Source organism: Mycteria americana, unplaced genomic scaffold (assembly GCF_035582795.1).
Source record: "Mycteria americana isolate JAX WOST 10 ecotype Jacksonville Zoo and Gardens unplaced genomic scaffold, USCA_MyAme_1.0 Scaffold_46, whole genome shotgun sequence".
NCBI classification, from domain to species: domain Eukaryota; kingdom Metazoa; phylum Chordata; class Aves; order Ciconiiformes; family Ciconiidae; genus Mycteria; species Mycteria americana.
This window is the reverse complement of record NW_027445633.1, coordinates 166,977-186,833: the sequence shown is the minus strand read 5'-3', so window position 1 is coordinate 186,833 and position 19,857 is coordinate 166,977. Positions and strand designations below refer to the sequence as shown.

Genomic DNA, 19,857 nt, shown 5'->3' with positions numbered 1-19,857 from the left:
GCATTGCAGAGTCCTCAGTAGCCCACGGGCTCCTCAGGTTCACCTTCTCCTCTGGAAGAACCTACCTTATGACATTACACATTTTATGAGGAGCCACTCACTTCCCACCCAGACTCATACGCTGTCCATGGGGTTTCCCTGACGCGTCCTGGCAGTTCCTGATTTCTCTCCAGGCCAGCATCTGCCATCATCCCCACCAGAGGTGTGACAGTGCCAGGCAGATAAGTCAAAGACCAGTTGCTGTCTTCTTCGACATGTGCAACCAAGAAGGGAGCTCTCCATCCAACCCTCCGTCTCTAACATATCATTCTGTGACTCTTAGCTTGTCCCCCTGAATCTGTCGGAAACCCCAGAAGAGCAAGAGGTCTTTTTTGGGAGCAGCTCCTTGGCTGTATTCCTGACACCAGCTTTGGAAGAGGCACCCGGTCGTCTGGCCCTGTCCTGAGGAGCCCCTTTGGTGACGGTGGTGCTGGCAGGGAAGCCAGCTCTGACACAGTGGCTCACATGGCCTGCTCCTCCTGCAGCCACAGGCATGCCACTGTGGAGGCAACAGGACTGTCACAAGTTACATGAGACCTTAGGGCTTACACAAATGCAAGGGCACAGCAGGACAGGGGGGAAGTGAGGAGACATCAGCACGGAAAAGACCAGGTCCTGCTGTTGTCCATGTCCACACAAGATATAAGTGATGGGAGCCGAGGCAAATAATTTTCTGCTGGTTTCTTTATTGTGTTTCTCACAGGTAGCCTGCCTCCATATGGATAAGAGGTCTTTGAGTCAAAAAAAAAGAAGAAAGTAGGAGGGAAAAAATAGTATTATTTAATGAAAACTATATCATGAAAGCTATGAGCAAAAGAAGAACAAACGAATGAAAGAAAAAAGAAAACAAAATAAAAAACCCACAATTTTTTGGCATTTCCTGAGATACATGGGAGTGCTATGAAGATGATGGGCATCTTATTGATGCTGAAGTAGAATGTATTGAAACAGATTCCACAGAGCATCCTTGAGGTCCTGGTTCCTCATGCTGTATATGAGGGGGTTCACTGCTAGAGGAACCAATGAGTACAGAACTGCCACCACAAGATCCAGGGATGGAGACGAGATGGAGGGGGGCTTCAGGTAGGCAAATGTGCCAGTGCTGAGAAACAAGGAGACGACAGCCAGGTGAGGGAGGCACGTGGAGAAGGCTTTGTGCCGTCCCTGCTCAGAGGGGATCTTCAGCACGGCCCTGAAGATCTGCACATAGGACAGCACAATGAAAATAAAACATCCCAAAAAAAGAAAACCGCTAACCAAAAGAAGCCCAACTTCCCTGAGGTAGGAGTGTGAGCAGGAGAGCTTGAGGATCTGGGGGATTTCACAGAAGAACTGGTCCAGGGCATTGCCATGGCAGAGGGGTATGGAAAATGTATTGGCTGTGTGCAGCACAGCATTGAGAAACCCACTGCCCCAGGCAGCTGCTGCCATGTGGACACAAGCTCTGCTGCCCAGCAGGGTCCCGTAGTGCAGAGGTTTGCAGATGGACAGATAACGATCGTATGCCATTACTGTGAGGAGAGAATACTCTGCTGTGGTCAAGAAGAGGAAGAAAAAGACTTGTGCAGCACATCCTGCATAGGAGATGGCCCTGGTGTCCCACAGGGAATTGGCCATGGATTTGGGGACAGTGGTGGAGATGGAGCCCAGGTCAAGAACAGAGAGGTTGAGGAGGAAGAAGTACATGGGGGTGTGGAGGCGGTGGTCGCAGGCTACAGAAGTGATGATGAGGCCATTGCCCAGGAGGGCAGCCAGGTAGATGCCCAGGAAGAGCCAGAAGTGCAAGAGATGCAGCTCCCTCCGTGTGTCCATGAACGTCAGGAGGAGGAACTGGGTGATGGAGCTGCCGTTGGACATCTGCTTAGTTTGTGCAAAGGGCCTGGTCAAGGAGGAAAAGGCAGTGACAAGTGAGGAGAGACTTCTCTGAGTGAAACCTATTCCATGTCTCAGAGAAACAGCCCTCGTGGCCTCTGTCTTTCCAGGAAGGCCTTCGTGCAGCTCCCTGGCTTGAGCTCTGGTGTGTGCTGGGTTGGGGTGTAGTGGGGAGCAGGGGACTCTTCTGTGGAGGAATCAGTCCTGCTGTGCAGCCACAGCTAAACAGGAACCAGGAGTGATCTCAGGGTCAAGTTACTCATGGTTTCAAAGAGCTTTTCAGCATTGTCCTTCCCAATTCACCCAACTGCAGAAGCAAGGTGCAGGGCTTTTGTTTTGTTTATTTTGCTCCTGTTGCCCCTCTCACATCTGGGGAGTGTTTTCTGAAGGCAGAAATCCTTGGCATTTCTGCTACACCACAAGTGCTATACTGAGGGTCCTGAGAGGCAGAAGGACAGACCCTTAGTGCAGATGGAGGAGAGCTGGTCTGTCCATCAGTCTTGCTCCCAGCTGTCCTTGGCTCACACCTCTTTGGTCTGGATGGTGATCACACTCAGATGTTCCCCTGAAAGGAAATTGGATTCTGCTGGGAACAGCTGAATCCAGCCTGAAAGGGCAGATGATCTCCACCCTCCCCTCCCCAGGGAAGAGCTCTGCTCTTCTGGATGCCCTAAAAATGGGGTGTCCTTAACGGGCAGTCAGCCTTATCCCCATGCCATGGACTGCTTTCCCAGTGCCCCAGAGAGCCGCCTTGCACCCACGGAAACATGAGCATGGCAGGACCTGCAGGATCAGCTGCTGAGCTGCAGCTGAAACCCCCTTTCCCAGAGAGCCTGAAAACAAGAGCAGCAGCACCAGGGAGGGGTGGGGAAACCAAGAGAAATGCCCCAGTGCTTGTGCCAAGGGAAGCAGGGCCAGGACGGACAGACAGGCACTCGGGCGAGTCTCCTCTGCTGCAGAGGAGGCAACTCCTGCCCTGGAAGCCCTGACCTTGAGGGCAGAGGCTCTGCTGGGTGGGAGAAGAGCCCAGGGGGCCTTGACTGGGGAAAAGGCATGCTCACTGAAGGGCTGGCAGGGAGGTGCCCAGATCCCCCTCAGCCTTTGCCGTCAGCACTTTCCTCTCCGTCCCTGCCCTTGTCTCTGCTGCCTGGAGCTGTCCCTGCCAGGAGCCGTTTCTCTGTCCCCATGTCTCCTCCCTGCCAGCGCTCACAGAGCCCGTCCCACGCACTGGGTGCTTCAGCTCTGCGTTGCAGACTCCTCCTGGCAGCAGGGCACTGGCCAGGGCCATCTGTGTGTTGGCAAGTCCTAAGGAGCACCTCAGATGAATCCTGAAGATACCATAGAGGTGACATTGGTGCTTTCTGTAGGCAAAGGAATGGGTGAAAACACTTTATCAGGTTCCCTGGGAACCTATTGATAACTCACTGTAACGCTGTAGGAGTCACGGTCATTCGTCCAAAACTGAAAGAACCATCACCATTCCTCACCACCACCACCAGCACAGCAGGAAACTGGAAACACCTTTACACAAGGTAGCCCCTGCCTTGATACGCTTCTTGAAAAGTCCCCTGGGAAATGTCCTGGGGGTGATGTGGAGCTGTGAGCAGCCCTGACCCATGCAGCACCCTTGGGACAGCAGAAGGACCCTGCCCTGATGGGGGTGGCTCCTTCCACCCACAGCCCCTCCCTGCAGAGCCATGGGGAGCTCCCCGGGCAGGCTGAGTGCTGACCCTGGCAGGCAGCAGACTCCCTGCCCTGGCACACAGCACCCAGGGGCACAGGGACCCTGCTCGGAAGGACAGCCCTGGGCACCCTGCCTGCACACCCGGCTTCACACCCCTGCGGTTGTTCCTGGGAGAAGGCAGCGGTCATGCCCTGTCCCTCTGACGGTGCGGCACGGAAGCCCTGCTCTGAAGCACGTCCTCCTCAACACCGAAGGAGCCTCGAGAGCCTTCCTGGCAGATCTTATTAGACACGGGCAATGCCTGCTTTAGGAGACTGCTCCAGGAAGCCTCTGCATTGCACTGCACCCAGAGACACATCATGCCCTGTCCCTCTGACGGTGCAGCAAGGAAGCCCTGCTCCAGAAGACGTCCTTATCCTCTGCACTAAAGAAACTGGGAGAATTGTACTTACAGATCCCATGGGCTGTGGGATGTGCCAGCTTTAGGAGATCCCTCCAGCAACTGCAGCTGCATTGCCCTGTAGCCACACACTTACACTGTCAGGGGCTGTGAAGATTTCTCCCCCAGTGAGCTCTCAGCGTCCTCCAAGCCCAGGCTGCCTTTAACCTCTCTCTGCCTCACTGCTCTCCCCTCGCTGCCTGCAGGCAGTGCCCTCAGCCCTGCTGCCCTTTGCAGAGGAGCTGCTCCTGGGCAGAGCTGTCTCTCTGCAGCGCTGCCCGCTTGCCAGGAGCTCCCTCCATGCCAGGAGCCCAGCCCAGCTCAGCAGCAGAGGACCAGCCCAAGGCAGCACTTTCTCTGCCCCCTCTGGGCTCCCTCCAGGTGTCCCTGGGGCTGCAGGGGAACCTGCTGGGAAACAGGCTGAAGGCAGCACTCATGTTCCCTCCCTCACCTGGGGAGACACACTTCTTTCCACAAGTGTCATATCTCCACTCAGAGAAAAATTTCCATTCCATCTCCTTTTTTGGTCTCATTGTTAGACAGCACTCTCAGACAGTGGCAGGCAGGGATCTCCCTTACCCCTGCTGAGGGAAGGGATTCCGCTGAGTCCATGGAGCATCTCATCCTGCGATTCCATTCCTAATATTTGAAGGAGACTCAGATCCCTCCCATGCCTGCCACAAACCCACAGGAGGTGGGATTCCTCTGCCCTCTGTCCAGGAGTGCACAACATAGGCACCTGCATGGGAGCTCCTTCTCTCAGCTCCCTTGCTAATTAATGCAGATGGAGGGCAGCAGTGAGGTGTTCAGGTGCAAATACCTGGTGACATTGGCGTTGCCAGTGGTGGTCCAAGATACCTGCAGGCAACTGCAAGCTCTAATGGAGAAGTTCATAGAGACAGGGCAACATCTTGGGGATCATACAGGAGCCTGGTAGGAAATTCCTTTGGCCAAGTGAAATGACAGCTGCTGCCCAAATAAAGGCCAAAAGAACCTTTTCCCACTCAGTATGTTCATGGCAGTTTATAGAAGTATTCATATGAACGACTGCAGTCATGTCCCATAGGGAGAGCAGGACACAGCACTGAGCCTTGTTGAACCTCATACAATTGACCTCAGCCCATCGACCCAGCCTGTCCAGATCCCTCTGCAGAGCCTTCCTGCCCTCAGGCAGATCAACGCTCCCGCACAACTTGGTGTTGTCTGCAAACTTACTGAGGGTGCACTCAATGCCCTCATCCAGATCATTGATAAAGATATTAAAGAGAACTGGCCCCAGTACTGAGCCCTGGGGAACACCACTTGTGACCGGCCGCCAACTGGATTTAACTCCAGTCACCACAACTCTTTGGGCCTGGCCATCCCGCCAGGATGTTTTCCCAGAGAAGCTCATGCTCCTCCAAGGCATGAGCAGCCATTTTCTGCAGGAGAATGCTGTGGGAAACATGGTCAAAGGCAGACAACATGCACAGCCTTTCCCTCATCCACTAAGCGCGTCCCCTTGTCGTAGAAGGAGATCAAGTTACTTGTGTACCAGTTTATTTGTACTTTACAATTAAAAGTAAATTCTATCCCATCCCAGGTAGAAGCAAGTTTTCTGTTCTCCTCCTCCTGCAGCGGCACCATAAAGAACATATCTTGTACATCTCCTACCACCATCTGGGGGTGAGTGGCAGCTTGGAAGGTGGCAGTTGATGTACCAGTATTCGGGACGGCAGCTGTAGGAGGAGCGGTGTTTACATTTGACTTTCTGTAGTCTGTACTTAGGCACCATCTCCCATCTGCTTTTTAACTGGTCACACTGGGGAATTATATGGGGAGTGCGTTTGGGAGATAAGGTGTCTTTTTTCTAGGTCAGCTGTGACCTCCACAATACCCATCCCAGCAGCGGCAGAGAGAGGAGAGTGAGGGACATGGGTTATTGTTGAGTCAGGCAGCGTGGGGGCAGCTCACAGCAGTGAACTCTGCCAGTTCACTGACAGCCATGGGGAGCTGCTCATTTTCACTCCGCTAACCAAGGACACTCCCGGCAGCCACAAGACCAAACACCACTGTCCAGTCCTTTCCAAACTCGTCCTTGTAATACCTCAAAGCCCAAACCATTTTCCTTCCCTGAAACTACTGCTAACTGGTGCCTTGATATCCTTTTCTCCCCTGGCAATCACCAGTTTACTTTAGCTATGGGGCACATTTCACTTTGGCCTGTAAATCCTGTTATTTAACCCTTTCTTGGGCAGCCTTAACACTACTTCTTTGGGCATCCAAACTTGAAATTATTAACATTTTATCTCCCGTGTATATTGAAAATGTTACTAGTAATCTTTGGCAGCCCATTGGGACATAGATAAGAGAGCCGTCTGTGTTATCCCATTGATGAGCTTCCATCAGGGGGTTCATGAGATCAGGGCAAGTGTCTGGGGTTCTGGGGAGTTCGTCTTAGTTGCTGGAGTAAGTACTTATTTACTCTGCTGTCTGCATCAGCTTGGGATTGTCCTGCTGGTCTCGGTTCATCCCTCACCATTTCTCGACGATGATTTACAGTGCTATGCACTAAGTCTGCCCAGGTCGGGATGGGTCAAAGCTGGGCTTGGCTGCCCTGACCCTCCGGAGCGTGATGTTGTATGTTTTGTCTTATTTCATCCCTCTTTGCAATGAGGTACGATTGTCAGGCAGCAGGGGCTCCCCTTAGCAGGGGTCTCATGGCTGGGGGGTCTACACGGGCAGAGAGAGGGTAATTACCATGTGCACCCCTGTCGTTCACAGCCTGCAGGCAGGCTGCTTTTGTAACGGCAGTAGAAAGCTCGCTTCATGATCTTATTGGCATAGCAGTGGCTCCCCTCTATCCCAAGGCTCTGTGCCCCTGCCCAATAAGCTACTCAGCGTGTAATGGAGTGTGGCTCAGCGTTAGGGGCTGCTCCCTCGTTCAAGAACACTCCTGGTCCCCCAAAGCCATCCGCTTTGCCTTGCTCTAACATCATATGCTCTCCTCCGGTTGAGGAGGCACACCACAGATATTCAGTCTCGCTCTCACCAGGCTTCTGCCCATATTTTTCATGCAGATTGGCCAATTGAAGGGGGTCCCATGGAATGGTCCTTGTGCTATTTCGCTGGTTGCCCCCTTGAGGTCCAGCAGATACCTCGGTTTTAATAATGGGGGCTACCTTAAATTCTGATTCATCTCATTCACTCTCATCCCTAAGTTCTTGGTTGGGGTTCTCCCAAATATCTCCATCCCAATCTTCTGGGGGGACACAATTAGCTTACGAATTTTTAGAGGATCTGCTGTGTTGGGGGGCCTGAAATATCATGAGTTCGAGTTTATTCTCTACCTTCCTGCGTTTTTATTTTTCCTCCCCCAGTTGTTTCAGCAATTGATCTATTTGCAGAGATAACAGCATTTCTGGTCGCTTTCTTTGTTCACCCTCACCTTGTAACACTCTCATTTGCTGATCGTTACATTCCTTATACTGATACGCAGCTCCCAAACACATTCCCAACATTTGGCATATTATTCCCTTCTCTTTACCATCTTTTTTTTCCCTGCTGCAAGGTTTAATTGTTTCTCCATCCTATTCCAGTTATCCCACTTTTCATGCACCCAATCATCCACAAATTTCAGTGAAGGGTTACCTTCATGCTTCCATATATATTCGAGGACCGAGTCTGCCACACTGCAGACTACACCAATTTTTGTCGCAGGTGAATTATTAAGAGAAGTCATTGTTGTGGGGTTTACTAAAAGATTTTATTAATGATTAAACGATGATCAAATGACAATGAATTGATGACTGAATGAAAATTAAATGATAATCAAATGGTGATTAAGCAATAATTGAATGGTAATTAAACAGTAATTAAACAGTGATTTGACAATGATTTGACAATGATTGAAATGATAATGTAGATGATAATTTACATGATGATTAGATGATGATTTAGACAGTGAGGTAGACATTACTCAAACACTCTGCTACTTACTATGATTCTAATATTTAATCTATAGCTGGATACACAAATAAATTTTGGTAGTATACAATATACGTTTAAGCCTAATGTAAAATGTCACCTGCCTCGTTATAGATATCAGGTACCAGGTAAGGGGTCTCAGCCTTGAGGAGTACCCTTGAGAAGTGTCCCTGCTCAAAGGGCAGATCATCGCCATGCAACCTGTTGCCGTACAGGAGACCTCAATGGGCTCAGGGAGGCTACAAATATTTATAGCACACAGGGATGGACTCATAGTCAAACCCTCCTTTGGTGTCTGTGCAGGAGGGCAGCTGTAGCAGTTTTACTTCTGTCCACTCCCAGCTCGGGCTGGTACTCTTGGCTCCTGATAAGACGTGTCCGAGACTCCTTAGTGGCTGAGAAGATATGGCCTAGCACAGCTCTCACAGTTTGCACAGCAGGACTGATTTCAGTCAGGGCCACTTGTCGGTGATGCTTGAACCAAAGTACTGTTCACTAATTCAGAGTGGGTGCATCCGTCACGGTGTCCTGAACCACTCTCCAGTCTTATGTCCCTTTGCCTGCTGGCTCCTCACAGCCTCTCCTGGCATTGCAGAGTCCTCAGTAGCCCACGGGCTCCTCAGGTTCACCTTCTCCTCTGGAAGAACCTACCTTATGACATTACACATTTTATGAGGAGCCACTCACTTCCCACCCAGACTCATACGCTGTCCATGGGGTTTCCCTGACGCGTCCTGGCAGTTCCTGATTTCTCTCCAGGCCAGCATCTGCCATCATCCCCACCAGAGGTGTGACAGTGCCAGGCAGATAAGTCAAAGACCAGTTGCTGTCTTCTTCGACATGTGCAACCAAGAAGGGAGCTCTCCATCCAACCCTCCGTCTCTAACATATCATTCTGTGACTCTTAGCTTGTCCCCCTGAATCTGTCGGAAACCCCAGAAGAGCAAGAGGTCTTTTTTGGGAGCAGCTCCTTGGCTGTATTCCTGACACCAGCTTTGGAAGAGGCACCCGGTCGTCTGGCCCTGTCCTGAGGAGCCCCTTTGGTGACGGTGGTGCTGGCAGGGAAGCCAGCTCTGACACAGTGGCTCACATGGCCTGCTCCTCCTGCAGCCACAGGCATGCCACTGTGGAGGCAACAGGACTGTCACAAGTTACATGAGACCTTAGGGCTTACACAAATGCAAGGGCACAGCAGGACAGGGGGGAAGTGAGGAGACATCAGCACGGAAAAGACCAGGTCCTGCTGTTGTCCATGTCCACACAAGATATAAGTGATGGGAGCCGAGGCAAATAATTTTCTGCTGGTTTCTTTATTGTGTTTCTCACAGGTAGCCTGCCTCCATATGGATAAGAGGTCTTTGAGTCAAAAAAAAAGAAGAAAGTAGGAGGGAAAAAATAGTATTATTTAATGAAAACTATATCATGAAAGCTATGAGCAAAAGAAGAACAAACGAATGAAAGAAAAAAGAAAACAAAATAAAAAACCCACAATTTTTTGGCATTTCCTGAGATACATGGGAGTGCTATGAAGATGATGGGCATCTTATTGATGCTGAAGTAGAATGTATTGAAACAGATTCCACAGAGCATCCTTGAGGTCCTGGTTCCTCATGCTGTATATGAGGGGGTTCACTGCTAGAGGAACCAATGAGTACAGAACTGCCACCACAAGATCCAGGGATGGAGACGAGATGGAGGGGGGCTTCAGGTAGGCAAATGTGCCAGTGCTGAGAAACAAGGAGACGACAGCCAGGTGAGGGAGGCACGTGGAGAAGGCTTTGTGCCGTCCCTGCTCAGAGGGGATCTTCAGCACGGCCCTGAAGATCTGCACATAGGACAGCACAATGAAAATAAAACATCCCAAAAAAAGAAAACCGCTAACCAAAAGAAGCCCAACTTCCCTGAGGTAGGAGTGTGAGCAGGAGAGCTTGAGGATCTGGGGGATTTCACAGAAGAACTGGTCCAGGGCATTGCCATGGCAGAGGGGTATGGAAAATGTATTGGCTGTGTGCAGCACAGCATTGAGAAACCCACTGCCCCAGGCAGCTGCTGCCATGTGGACACAAGCTCTGCTGCCCAGCAGGGTCCCGTAGTGCAGAGGTTTGCAGATGGACAGATAACGATCGTATGCCATTACTGTGAGGAGAGAATACTCTGCTGTGGTCAAGAAGAGGAAGAAAAAGACTTGTGCAGCACATCCTGCATAGGAGATGGCCCTGGTGTCCCACAGGGAATTGGCCATGGATTTGGGGACAGTGGTGGAGATGGAGCCCAGGTCAAGAACAGAGAGGTTGAGGAGGAAGAAGTACATGGGGGTGTGGAGGCGGTGGTCGCAGGCTACAGCGGTGATGATGAGGCCATTGCCCAGGAGGGCAGCCAGGTAGATGCCCAGGAAGAGCCAGAAGTGCAAGAGATGCAGCTCCCTCCGTGTGTCCATGAACGTCAGGAGGAGGAACTGGGTGATGGAGCTGCCGTTGGACATCTGCTTAGTTTGTGCAAAGGGCCTGGTCAAGGAGGAAAAGGCAGTGACAAGTGAGGAGAGACTTCTCTGAGTGAAACCTATTCCATGTCTCAGAGAAACAGCCCTCGTGGCCTCTGTCTTTCCAGGAAGGCCTTCGTGCAGCTCCCTGGCTTGAGCTCTGGTGTGTGCTGGGTTGGGGTGTAGTGGGGAGCAGGGGACTCTTCTGTGGAGGAATCAGTCCTGCTGTGCAGCCACAGCTAAACAGGAACCAGGAGTGATCTCAGGGTCAAGTTACTCATGGTTTCAAAGAGCTTTTCAGCATTGTCCTTCCCAATTCACCCAACTGCAGAAGCAAGGTGCAGGGCTTTTGTTTTGTTTATTTTGCTCCTGTTGCCCCTCTCACATCTGGGGAGTGTTTTCTGAAGGCAGAAATCCTTGGCATTTCTGCTACACCACAAGTGCTATACTGAGGGTCCTGAGAGGCAGAAGGACAGACCCTTAGTGCAGATGGAGGAGAGCTGGTCTGTCCATCAGTCTTGCTCCCAGCTGTCCTTGGCTCACACCTCTTTGGTCTGGATGGTGATCACACTCAGATGTTCCCCTGAAAGGAAATTGGATTCTGCTGGGAACAGCTGAATCCAGCCTGAAAGGGCAGATGATCTCCACCCTCCCCTCCCCAGGGAAGAGCTCTGCTCTTCTGGATGCCCTAAAAATGGGGTGTCCTTAACGGGCAGTCAGCCTTATCCCCATGCCATGGACTGCTTTCCCAGTGCCCCAGAGAGCCGCCTTGCACCCACGGAAACATGAGCATGGCAGGACCTGCAGGATCAGCTGCTGAGCTGCAGCTGAAACCCCCTTTCCCAGAGAGCCTGAAAACAAGAGCAGCAGCACCAGGGAGGGGTGGGGAAACCAAGAGAAATGCCCCAGTGCTTGTGCCAAGGGAAGCAGGGCCAGGACGGACAGACAGGCACTCGGGCGAGTCTCCTCTGCTGCAGAGGAGGCAACTCCTGCCCTGGAAGCCCTGACCTTGAGGGCAGAGGCTCTGCTGGGTGGGAGAAGAGCCCAGGGGGCCTTGACTGGGGAAAAGGCATGCTCACTGAAGGGCTGGCAGGGAGGTGCCCAGATCCCCCTCAGCCTTTGCCGTCAGCACTTTCCTCTCAGTCCCTGCCCTTGTCTCTGCTGCCTGGAGCTGTCCCTGCCAGGAGCCGTTTCTCTGTCCCCATGTCTCCTCCCTGCCAGCGCTCACAGAGCCCATCCCACGCACTGGGTGCTTCAGCTCTGCGTTGCAGACTCCTCCTGGCAGCAGGGCACTGGCCAGGGCCATCTGTGTGTTGGCAAGTCCTAAGGAGCACCTCAGATGAATCCTGAAGATACCATAGAGGTGACATTGGTGCTTTCTGTAGGCAAAGGAATGGGTGAAAACACTTTATCAGGTTCCCTGGGAACCTATTGATAACTCACTGTAACGCTGTAGGAGTCACGGTCATTCGTCCAAAACTGAAAGAACCATCACCATTCCTCACCACCACCACCAGCACAGCAGGAAACTGGAAACACCTTTACACAAGGTAGCCCCTGCCTTGATACGCTTCTTGAAAAGTCCCCTGGGAAATGTCCTGGGGGTGATGTGGAGCTGTGAGCAGCCCTGACCCATGCAGCACCCTTGGGACAGCAGAAGGACCCTGCCCTGATGGGGGTGGCTCCTTCCACCCACAGCCCCTCCCTGCAGAGCCATGGGGAGCTCCCCGGGCAGGCTGAGTGCTGACCCTGGCAGGCAGCAGACTCCCTGCCGTGGCACACAGCACCCAGGGGCACCGGGACCCTGCTCGGAAGGACAGCCCTGGGCACCCTGCCTGCACACCCGGCTTCACACCCCTGCGGTTGTTCCTGGGAGAAGGCAGCGGTCATGCCCTGTCCCTCTGACGGTGCGGCACGGAAGCCCTGCTCTGAAGCACGTCCTCCTCAACACCGAAGGAGCCTCGAGAGCCTTCCTGGCAGATCTTATTAGACACGGGCAATGCCTGCTTTAGGAGACTGCTCCAGGAAGCCTCTGCATTGCACTGCACCCAGAGACACATCATGCCCTGTCCCTCTGACGGTGCAGCAAGGAAGCCCTGCTCCAGAAGACGTCCTTATCCTCTGCACTAAAGAAACTGGGAGAATTGTACTTACAGATCCCATGGGCTGTGGGATGTGCCAGCTTTAGGAGATCCCTCCAGCAACTGCAGCTGCATTGCCCTGTAGCCACACACTTACACTGTCAGGGGCTGTGAAGATTTCTCCCCCAGTGAGCTCTCAGCGTCCTCCAAGCCCAGGCTGCCTTTAACCTCTCTCTGCCTCACTGCTCTCCCCTCGCTGCCTGCAGGCAGTGCCCTCAGCCCTGCTGCCCTTTGCAGAGGAGCTGCTCCTGGGCAGAGCTGTCTCTCTGCAGCGCTGCCCGCTTGCCAGGAGCTCCCTCCATGCCAGGAGCCCAGCCCAGCTCAGCAGCAGAGGACCAGCCCAAGGCAGCACTTTCTCTGCCCCCTCTGGGCTCTCTCCACGTATCCCTGGGGCTCCAAGGGCTGACGTCTCCTGAAGGGCAGCAGGGTCTCTCCTGGGGAGCGTAGGCAGACGCTAACTGAAGCAATCACTGACTGTCCCTCTCTGAACACCGGAGAGACAGAGTTTAGAAGTGGGATTTGCCCTAACATGCCGTGGGGGTCTACAAAGTGTTTCAATATTTGTCTCCCTTGACCCCTATCCCTGTCCCCTTGCCATCCAGGACACCGTGGCAGTGACAGGCAGGGATCATTTCCCCACCGTGCAGGGCAGGGGTTCAGCTGAGTCCATCAGGTATTTCCTCTCTGGTGAGTAGCCCAGAGACTGCAGTGGGGTTCAGCTCTTCCCCATGCACCCCACAGGAGCTGAGATTCCTCTTGCTCCAGCTCAGCATGCACAAAATAGATGCCTGCAGAGCAGCCCCTGCCCTGAGCTCCCTCGGTGATCCATGGGGATGGAGGGTGGCAGTCAGCTGCTCACACACCAACCCCTGGTGGCATCTGAGGTGCCAGGGGTGGTCCAGGACTTGTGGCTGTGTCTGCAAGCGCTGATGGAGCATCCATGGGACACCCCCACCTGCCTGAGCATGAGCTGGGGGGCTGGGAGGGAGGGTCCCTTGGTCACCTCAGGTTACACCCAATGGTTAGGGCATCTGAACGTCTCTTAGACTCACATGTCCATGGCAGCTGCTGGCCTTCCAGCTGGCCAAAAGGAGGAGTGCAGCAGAAGGAGGGTCAGGGCTCTCTCTGGGCTCCCTCCACTGCACTCACTAGAGCTCAGCTTACTACAAAACTCAGGCACGGGCACATCCCTGCATTGCAGGCACCGATATCATTGCAAGGCTCTTTCTAAGGGCATAAGAAAGGCCTCTGGTGCCATGCCAGGTGCCTGGGGTGCCCAGCGCAACTGCATGTGGCTGGCAAATATGGCACAGGACCTCCAGGAAAGCCATGTCCCGCTGGAGTGGGGGCTGGGCAGACACACCAGGGCCTCCCAAATGGATCCGGTGCCTTTTTGCCAGCACTGGATTGCCAACACCCCGGCAAGGAGGCAAGGTCCATCTCGTCTACACCCAGGGCTGCTGCAAGATTGGGAGGCACATCACACCAGGGTCTCCACTCACGTCCCTATACTCTCAGCCCCTGGCAGTTCTCTTCTCCCCTGTCCTCTACCCACCTCTACCCGTGATCATATGCAGAAAACCCCACACCACTGATGTCCACAGTCTGGCTGGATTGCAGCCTTACCTCACCCAGGGACTTTCTCAGGGGTCCCTTGTGTTCCTGGAGATTGGCACAAGGTGCTGCAGAGTCCCCTCAGGCAGCAAACTGCTCTCTTGCAAGGCTGGCATGGCCCAGGCCTGTTTTCCTCTGGCCTTGGGGACTGCAGGGATTGTTGTCTTCACGAGCATCTCATTTCATCCTTACGTTGCCACCTGCCATCCTTCCCAGCATGTCTTTGCTCTGAAGCAAAGCCTTTGCATACGTGGGGTGCTGGGTGCTTGGTTCCAGTTTTCTCCATGAGAAGTCTTTGCTGAGCTGCTGCAACCCAAATGGGCACCAATGCCCTCAGCCTGGGACACAGCCAGGAGGGTCGGGAGCCCCTTAGTCCATGACAGAGCTTCTGAGGGAACCACTGTGGTGACGTGGTGGGACAGGTAGCACAGCTTTGGGTACTGTGATGTACAGGCTCTTTAGGAGACACTGGAGGTGGCTGAGGAGATGTCATATGGAAACGTCTCATGATCCTCCTAAGCACCTTCCTTGGCCATAGGCGAGCTGGGAAGTGGGAGATGGAAAGGGGCTCAGCAGCAGCGATCCCTGTCTGGCTGGGTCTGCTTCTCACCCTTCCCCGCATGGCCACTGCAGGGTCACCCCATGGCCCCAGGGCACCACAGCCCCCTCGCTCTGCAGAGCAGCACCGCCAGCTCAGGGCCCCGTGGGGAGTATGTGTGAGAGACTGACAGAGTTAATGTCTCAAACACTGTGGAGACATGAGGCGCGATTTGCATGGCGAAGGCAAGTCGGCCTGCATGGGATGGGGAGAGCTTTTCGGAGGAGAGACTAAAAGAGGTATTGTCTTGTAAGACACTGAAGAGGTACTGTCTCAAACATTGTATCGAGATAAGGTGCAGCAAGTCGGCTAGCACGGGATGAGGAGAGTGCGTTGGAGGATGTGCAGTTACCATCTATGGCCAGAGGTCACACAGAGTTTTATCTAAGGAATGGGCCTACAATCACCCGAAACATGGAATGAAACTCCTCGCAAACCACCCCCCTCCCCCCAGCGCCTGCAACCCTTTGAGGACCAGAGCAACATAGATCCTGCAGGGGTGTGACCTGAGGCAGGGATTAGAGTATAAAGAGACTCCTTCCCCAGGGAACGGCGCGCGCACCCATCACCGGAGGATTGCCACGTCTGTCATCATCATCGCGGGATCCAAGGGTGGTGATATCTTTCCTTTTCTTTATCCTCCTCTCTTCTCTTTTCCTTTTCTCACTTCTCTTTTCCTCTACTCTTCCATTATACACATATCTGGGCATATGAGTTTTGGATGAATTGTGACGGGTTGCCCGGAAAATAGCTCCATTGCCAAATTGCCTCTGTTGGTTCGCTGAGCTTGCTAGTTGGTTAAGTTTGTAGTTTGCTAGTTAATAAAGTTGTTAGTCTAACTGTTCCTCTGAGTCATTGTCGTGACTCTACCGGCCTGCGGCTCTGCCAAGCAGAGATCGGCCTTTGTCGGTACACAAATCCCCGGGGAATCAAAAAGATTCACCCATCTCGCAACCCACCGAGTGGGACGAGACATGCTCTATCCCAGAAAGTGACCACAAAACATTTGGGTAAAGCCCTGAGCAATCTGGTATGACCCTGCTTGGAGCAGGAGGTTGGTCGAGATACCTCCCAAGGTCCCTTCCAGCCTGAATGATGCTGTAGGAAACGAAGAGACTCTCTGTGATCTCCGTTTTTGGAGGATTTCAGGTTTCAGATCCACAAAGTCACAGCCAGCTTGACCCTGGGGTTGGTGATACCCCACCCTTTGGTGGGAGGGCACCATTACAGAAATTACCAGATCCAGGTGAGCATCACCTATGTGGGCACACATGGCAGCTGTGCTAAGAAGCTGGCCCCAGGAACCTGCAGAAACCTCTGGGACTCTTTGCACCCTGCAGTTTCCCCTTCCCATGAGGTCAGGGCAATTAAAGTCCCCAAGGGTGGTGTGGGGTCATTGAACTGGCCTTCCTCAAATTGCTTCAATAAGACTTTGTCCTCTTCCTCACCTGACTCCAGGTAAGGATTTCCTACCAGCATGTCTCCCTGCCTGGTCTCTCCTGTGACCCTCCCCCACAAGAGCTCACCCAATCTGCTGCCCATCCCATAGAGGACCTCCATACACCCAGGCAGCTCCCTCACACTGAGGGCCTCCCCCTCCTGATCTTCCCCACCTGTCTTTTCTGAAGAGCCTCTATCCATCCATTGCAGCACCTCAAGGTTCCTGACCTGTCCCACCACACCTCAGCAGGTATTATATCAATGTCACAGCTCTGTGACAGCACACGGGGCTCCAGCCGCTCCTGCCTGCGCTCCAGGCTGAGGCCATTGGTGCACATTTGGGCTGCAGCACCTCAGCTTGGTGCCACCAGGGCCAGCCTCAGCCTTATCACAGATCTGGTGCCCGAGACCCTGTGTAAGCAAAGCCTTTCCTTGAGAGCAGAGGCATGCTGGAGTGGATGGCAGATGGCAATGTAAGGATGAAATGATGTGCCCATAAAGAGCGCACACCCTGTGCTCCCCAGTGCCAGAGAGAACCATGTTTGGACTGTGCAGTCCTGGCAGGAGAGGACTTTGCTGTCTGCAGAGTCTCTGCAGCCTGGAGGGCCTGTGGTAGAGGTGAAGCTGATCTCCAGGAAGGACAAGTTGCTGCTGAAAATGTCCTTTGCTATGGACATCCTGTTGTCTGGGAACACTTTGAAAATCATTCACCTGTTCCTGGGTTGCATCATCAAGGGGGTGAATAAAGGATGGGGGTAAGAAGAATCAGCAGCATTTGGAAGTGTTGGCACACGAGCGGAGACCCTGCTGTGACGTGCCTCGTATTGATGCACTGCCTGCGGCTGCTGGACAGACATGGGACAGACCTTGTCTCACTGCAGTGGTGGCATTCAGTCTCTTGCTCACACGCACCAAATGTACCTGAGATGCCCTGGGGTGTCTGTTATGGACCAGCCCTGAATGGGGATAGCTGTGCTGTAGGTCCTGCACTGCCCAGCCAGCTGCACCCTCCAGTTGTGCTGGGCAACGTTGGCATCTGAGGGAGCCCTACAAGCCTGCATTTGGCCATTAGGTTGAGCAGCTGCCCTGCAACAGGGTAGGCAATGTAGGGATGTCCATGGTAAACCTTCGGTTCCGCTTAGTGGAGATGCAGGAAATACAACTGATGGAGAAGAGACAGGCAGACTGAGCTCCCCCTGTGGCACATGACTTCATTTCGTCGGGTGAATACCTCTATCGGCTGCCCTAAACATCCTCAGCAGGTACAGGTTTGGTTGTCCTAAGTGTGATCATCTTCTATCATTTCAGTTGGCCAAAGGGATTCCCCACCAGCCTCCAAGACAAGGTGCCCAGATGCTGCCCTGTCTCTCAGAATTGCTCCACTAGAGCTTGCAGTCTCCTGCACATGTCCTGAACCACCTCTGGCACCTCAAATGCCACCAGGTGTTTGCATTGGACAAGCTCACTCCTGGCCTCTGCCTCCACTATTGACATGGCAGCTTAGAGAAGGAGCTCACAGGGATTTTGTGCAGCTGAGCTGAGGCAAGAGGAATCCCACCTCCTTGTGGGTCTGTGGGGTGTACTGGAGAAGCCCAATCCCCCTCCGGCCTCCAGGAATACTGCTGAGAGCTGAGATGCCTACCTGGACTTGGCTCAATCCCTGCCCTGCACAGGTGGAAAGGATGCCCTGCCTGTCACTGCCTACGTGCCCTGCCTGACAATGGGACAGGAACAGGGGTTTCCAGAGGGGAACATTGACACCTCCTGCAGATCCGCACTCCCTGGCAGAGCAATTCCCGCTGCAGGACTCAGCCCGTCTAGTGTTTAGAGAGGGACAGTCAGTGATGACTTCAGTCTGCTTCCAGCTGTGCTCCCCAGGAGTGACCCTGCTGCCTTTCAGGAGCTGTCAGCCCTGGAGACCCCGGGACACCTCGAGGGAGCCGGGAGTGGAGGGGAGGGGGGAGCAGAGAAAGTGCTGCCTTGGGCTGGTCCTCTGCTGCTGAGCTGGGCTGGGCTCCTGGCATGGAGGGAGCTCCTGGCAAGCGGGCAGCGCTGCAGAGAGACAGCTCTGCCCAGGAGCAGCTCCTCTGCAAAGGGCAGCAGGGCTGACGGCATTGCCTGCAGGCAGCGATGGGAGAGCAGTGAGGCAGAGAGAGGTTAAAGGCAGCCTGGCTTGGAGGATGCTGACAGCTCACTGTTGGAGAAATCTTCACAGCCCTCGACACGGTAAGTCTGTGGCTGCAGGGCAATGCATCTGCAGTTCCTGGCGAGATCTCCAAAAGCTGGCACATCCCACAGCCTCTGGGATCTTTCAGGAGAGCTCTCACAATTTCACTGCTGTTGAGGAGGAGGACATGGTCATGTGGATTCCCTGCCCTCAGACGAAGAAGACATGATGGCTGCCTTCTTCCAGGAAGGACCACAGGGGTGTGATGCCGGGTGTGCAGGCAGGGGTGCCCAGGGCTGTCCTTCAGAGCAGGGTCCCTGCCCCCCAGGGTGCTGCGTGCTGGGGCAGGGATTCAGCCGCCTGCCAGGGTCAGCACTCAGCCTGCCCGGGGAGCTGCCCACAGTGCTGTGGGGAGTAGCTGTGGGTGGAAGGAGGGACCCCCGGCAGGGAAGGGTCCTTCTGCTGCGTGGGTCAGGGCTGCTCACAGCTCCAGATCATGCCCAGAGCATTTCTGAGGGGACTTTTCATGAGTACGGTCATGGCAGGGGTTTCCTGCTTGAGTCTGTGCTTTCCTGAATCTGTGCTTCCACTTTGCTCTGGCTCAGCTGGGTTGGATGGAAACACAGCCGTGCAGCTTAGAGAAGGGGAGGAGGCTTCTACACTGTCACCCTGAGGTGTACTAGGAGCCTCAGCAAGTGCCTTCATCCCCTGCCAGCCTACAGGTAGCACCAGCAGCACCTTTCCAGGTTCCTCAGGGTTTGTATGACCTCTTCTGTAGCCCCTGCACACACAGCGTGGCTGCAGGGCAGAGCCGGGCACACAGGGGCTGGGCTGGGCTCTGTGAGCACTGGCAGGGAAGAGACATGGGGCCAGAGAAACAGCTCCCAGCTGGGACAGCTGCAGGCAGCAGAGATGGGCAGGAAGGGAGGGAACTGCTTATGGAAAGCCTGTGGCAGGGGAGATATGGGCACCTCCCGGCCAGCCCTGTGCTGCAGATGCCTCCCCCGAGCAACCCCCTTCATCTCTCCTCTCCCACCCAGCACAGCCCTCAGCCCTCACGGCCATGGGGTCTAGGCTGGGAGGCACCTCTGTGTCCAGCAGACCAGCAGAAGAGGCGAAGGGCATCCATCCCTCCTGCCACGGGCCCATTTCCCAGTGACCAGCAATGGGGCTGAGGGCAACTGTCTGGCATTATCACAGTCTGGGAGGTGTTGTGCACAGCTGGGTACGAGTAACGCTGCCCTGAGTGCCCGGCTGCCTCTCCCCTGGCCTCTCTCGGCCAGACCCTCACTGGACTTTGCCTTGTTTCTCCACTTCTCTCTTTTAAATTTCTCTTGTTCTTTCTGTCAGACTCTCCGGGGATGGGAGTTTCAGCTGCAGAGTCCCACACTGATCTTGTGGGTCCCTTCATGCCGGTG

General features: G+C 54.0%; 2 protein-coding genes across 2 annotated transcripts; both read right to left on the bottom strand.

Annotated features, from left to right (window-relative positions):
* Positions 1-957: 957 nt before the first annotated feature.
* LOC142403850 (olfactory receptor 14A16-like) lies at positions 958-4,567 on the bottom strand. The gene is made up of 2 exons (XM_075490150.1): positions 4,486-4,567; positions 958-1,751 (listed from the first exon to the last, which is right to left on the bottom strand). The coding sequence occupies exons 1-2, from the start codon at positions 4,565-4,567 to the stop codon at positions 958-960; spliced, it is 876 nt and encodes a 291-aa protein (XP_075346265.1).
* Positions 4,568-9,543: 4,976 nt separating this feature from the next.
* LOC142403848 (olfactory receptor 14A16-like) lies at positions 9,544-10,311 on the bottom strand. The gene has a single exon (XM_075490149.1). It carries the CDS (start codon positions 10,309-10,311, stop codon positions 9,544-9,546), a length of 768 nt encoding a protein of 255 aa, XP_075346264.1.
* Between the last annotated feature and the right edge of the window lie 9,546 nt (positions 10,312-19,857).

Excerpts from the sequence above, each read along its gene's own strand:
- LOC142403850 (XM_075490150.1), bottom strand. The coding sequence starts at position 4,567 with ATGAGACCAAAAAAGGAGATGGAATGGAAATTTTTCTCTGAGTGGAGA. Across the intron at positions 1,752-4,485 it reads AAAGAAGTGTGTCTCCCCAG|CCTGCGACCACCGCCTCCAC; the intron begins GTGAGGGAGGGA and ends TCACTTCTGTAG.
- LOC142403848 (XM_075490149.1), bottom strand. The coding sequence starts at position 10,311 with ATGTACTTCTTCCTCCTCAACCTCTCTGTTCTTGACCTGGGCTCCATC.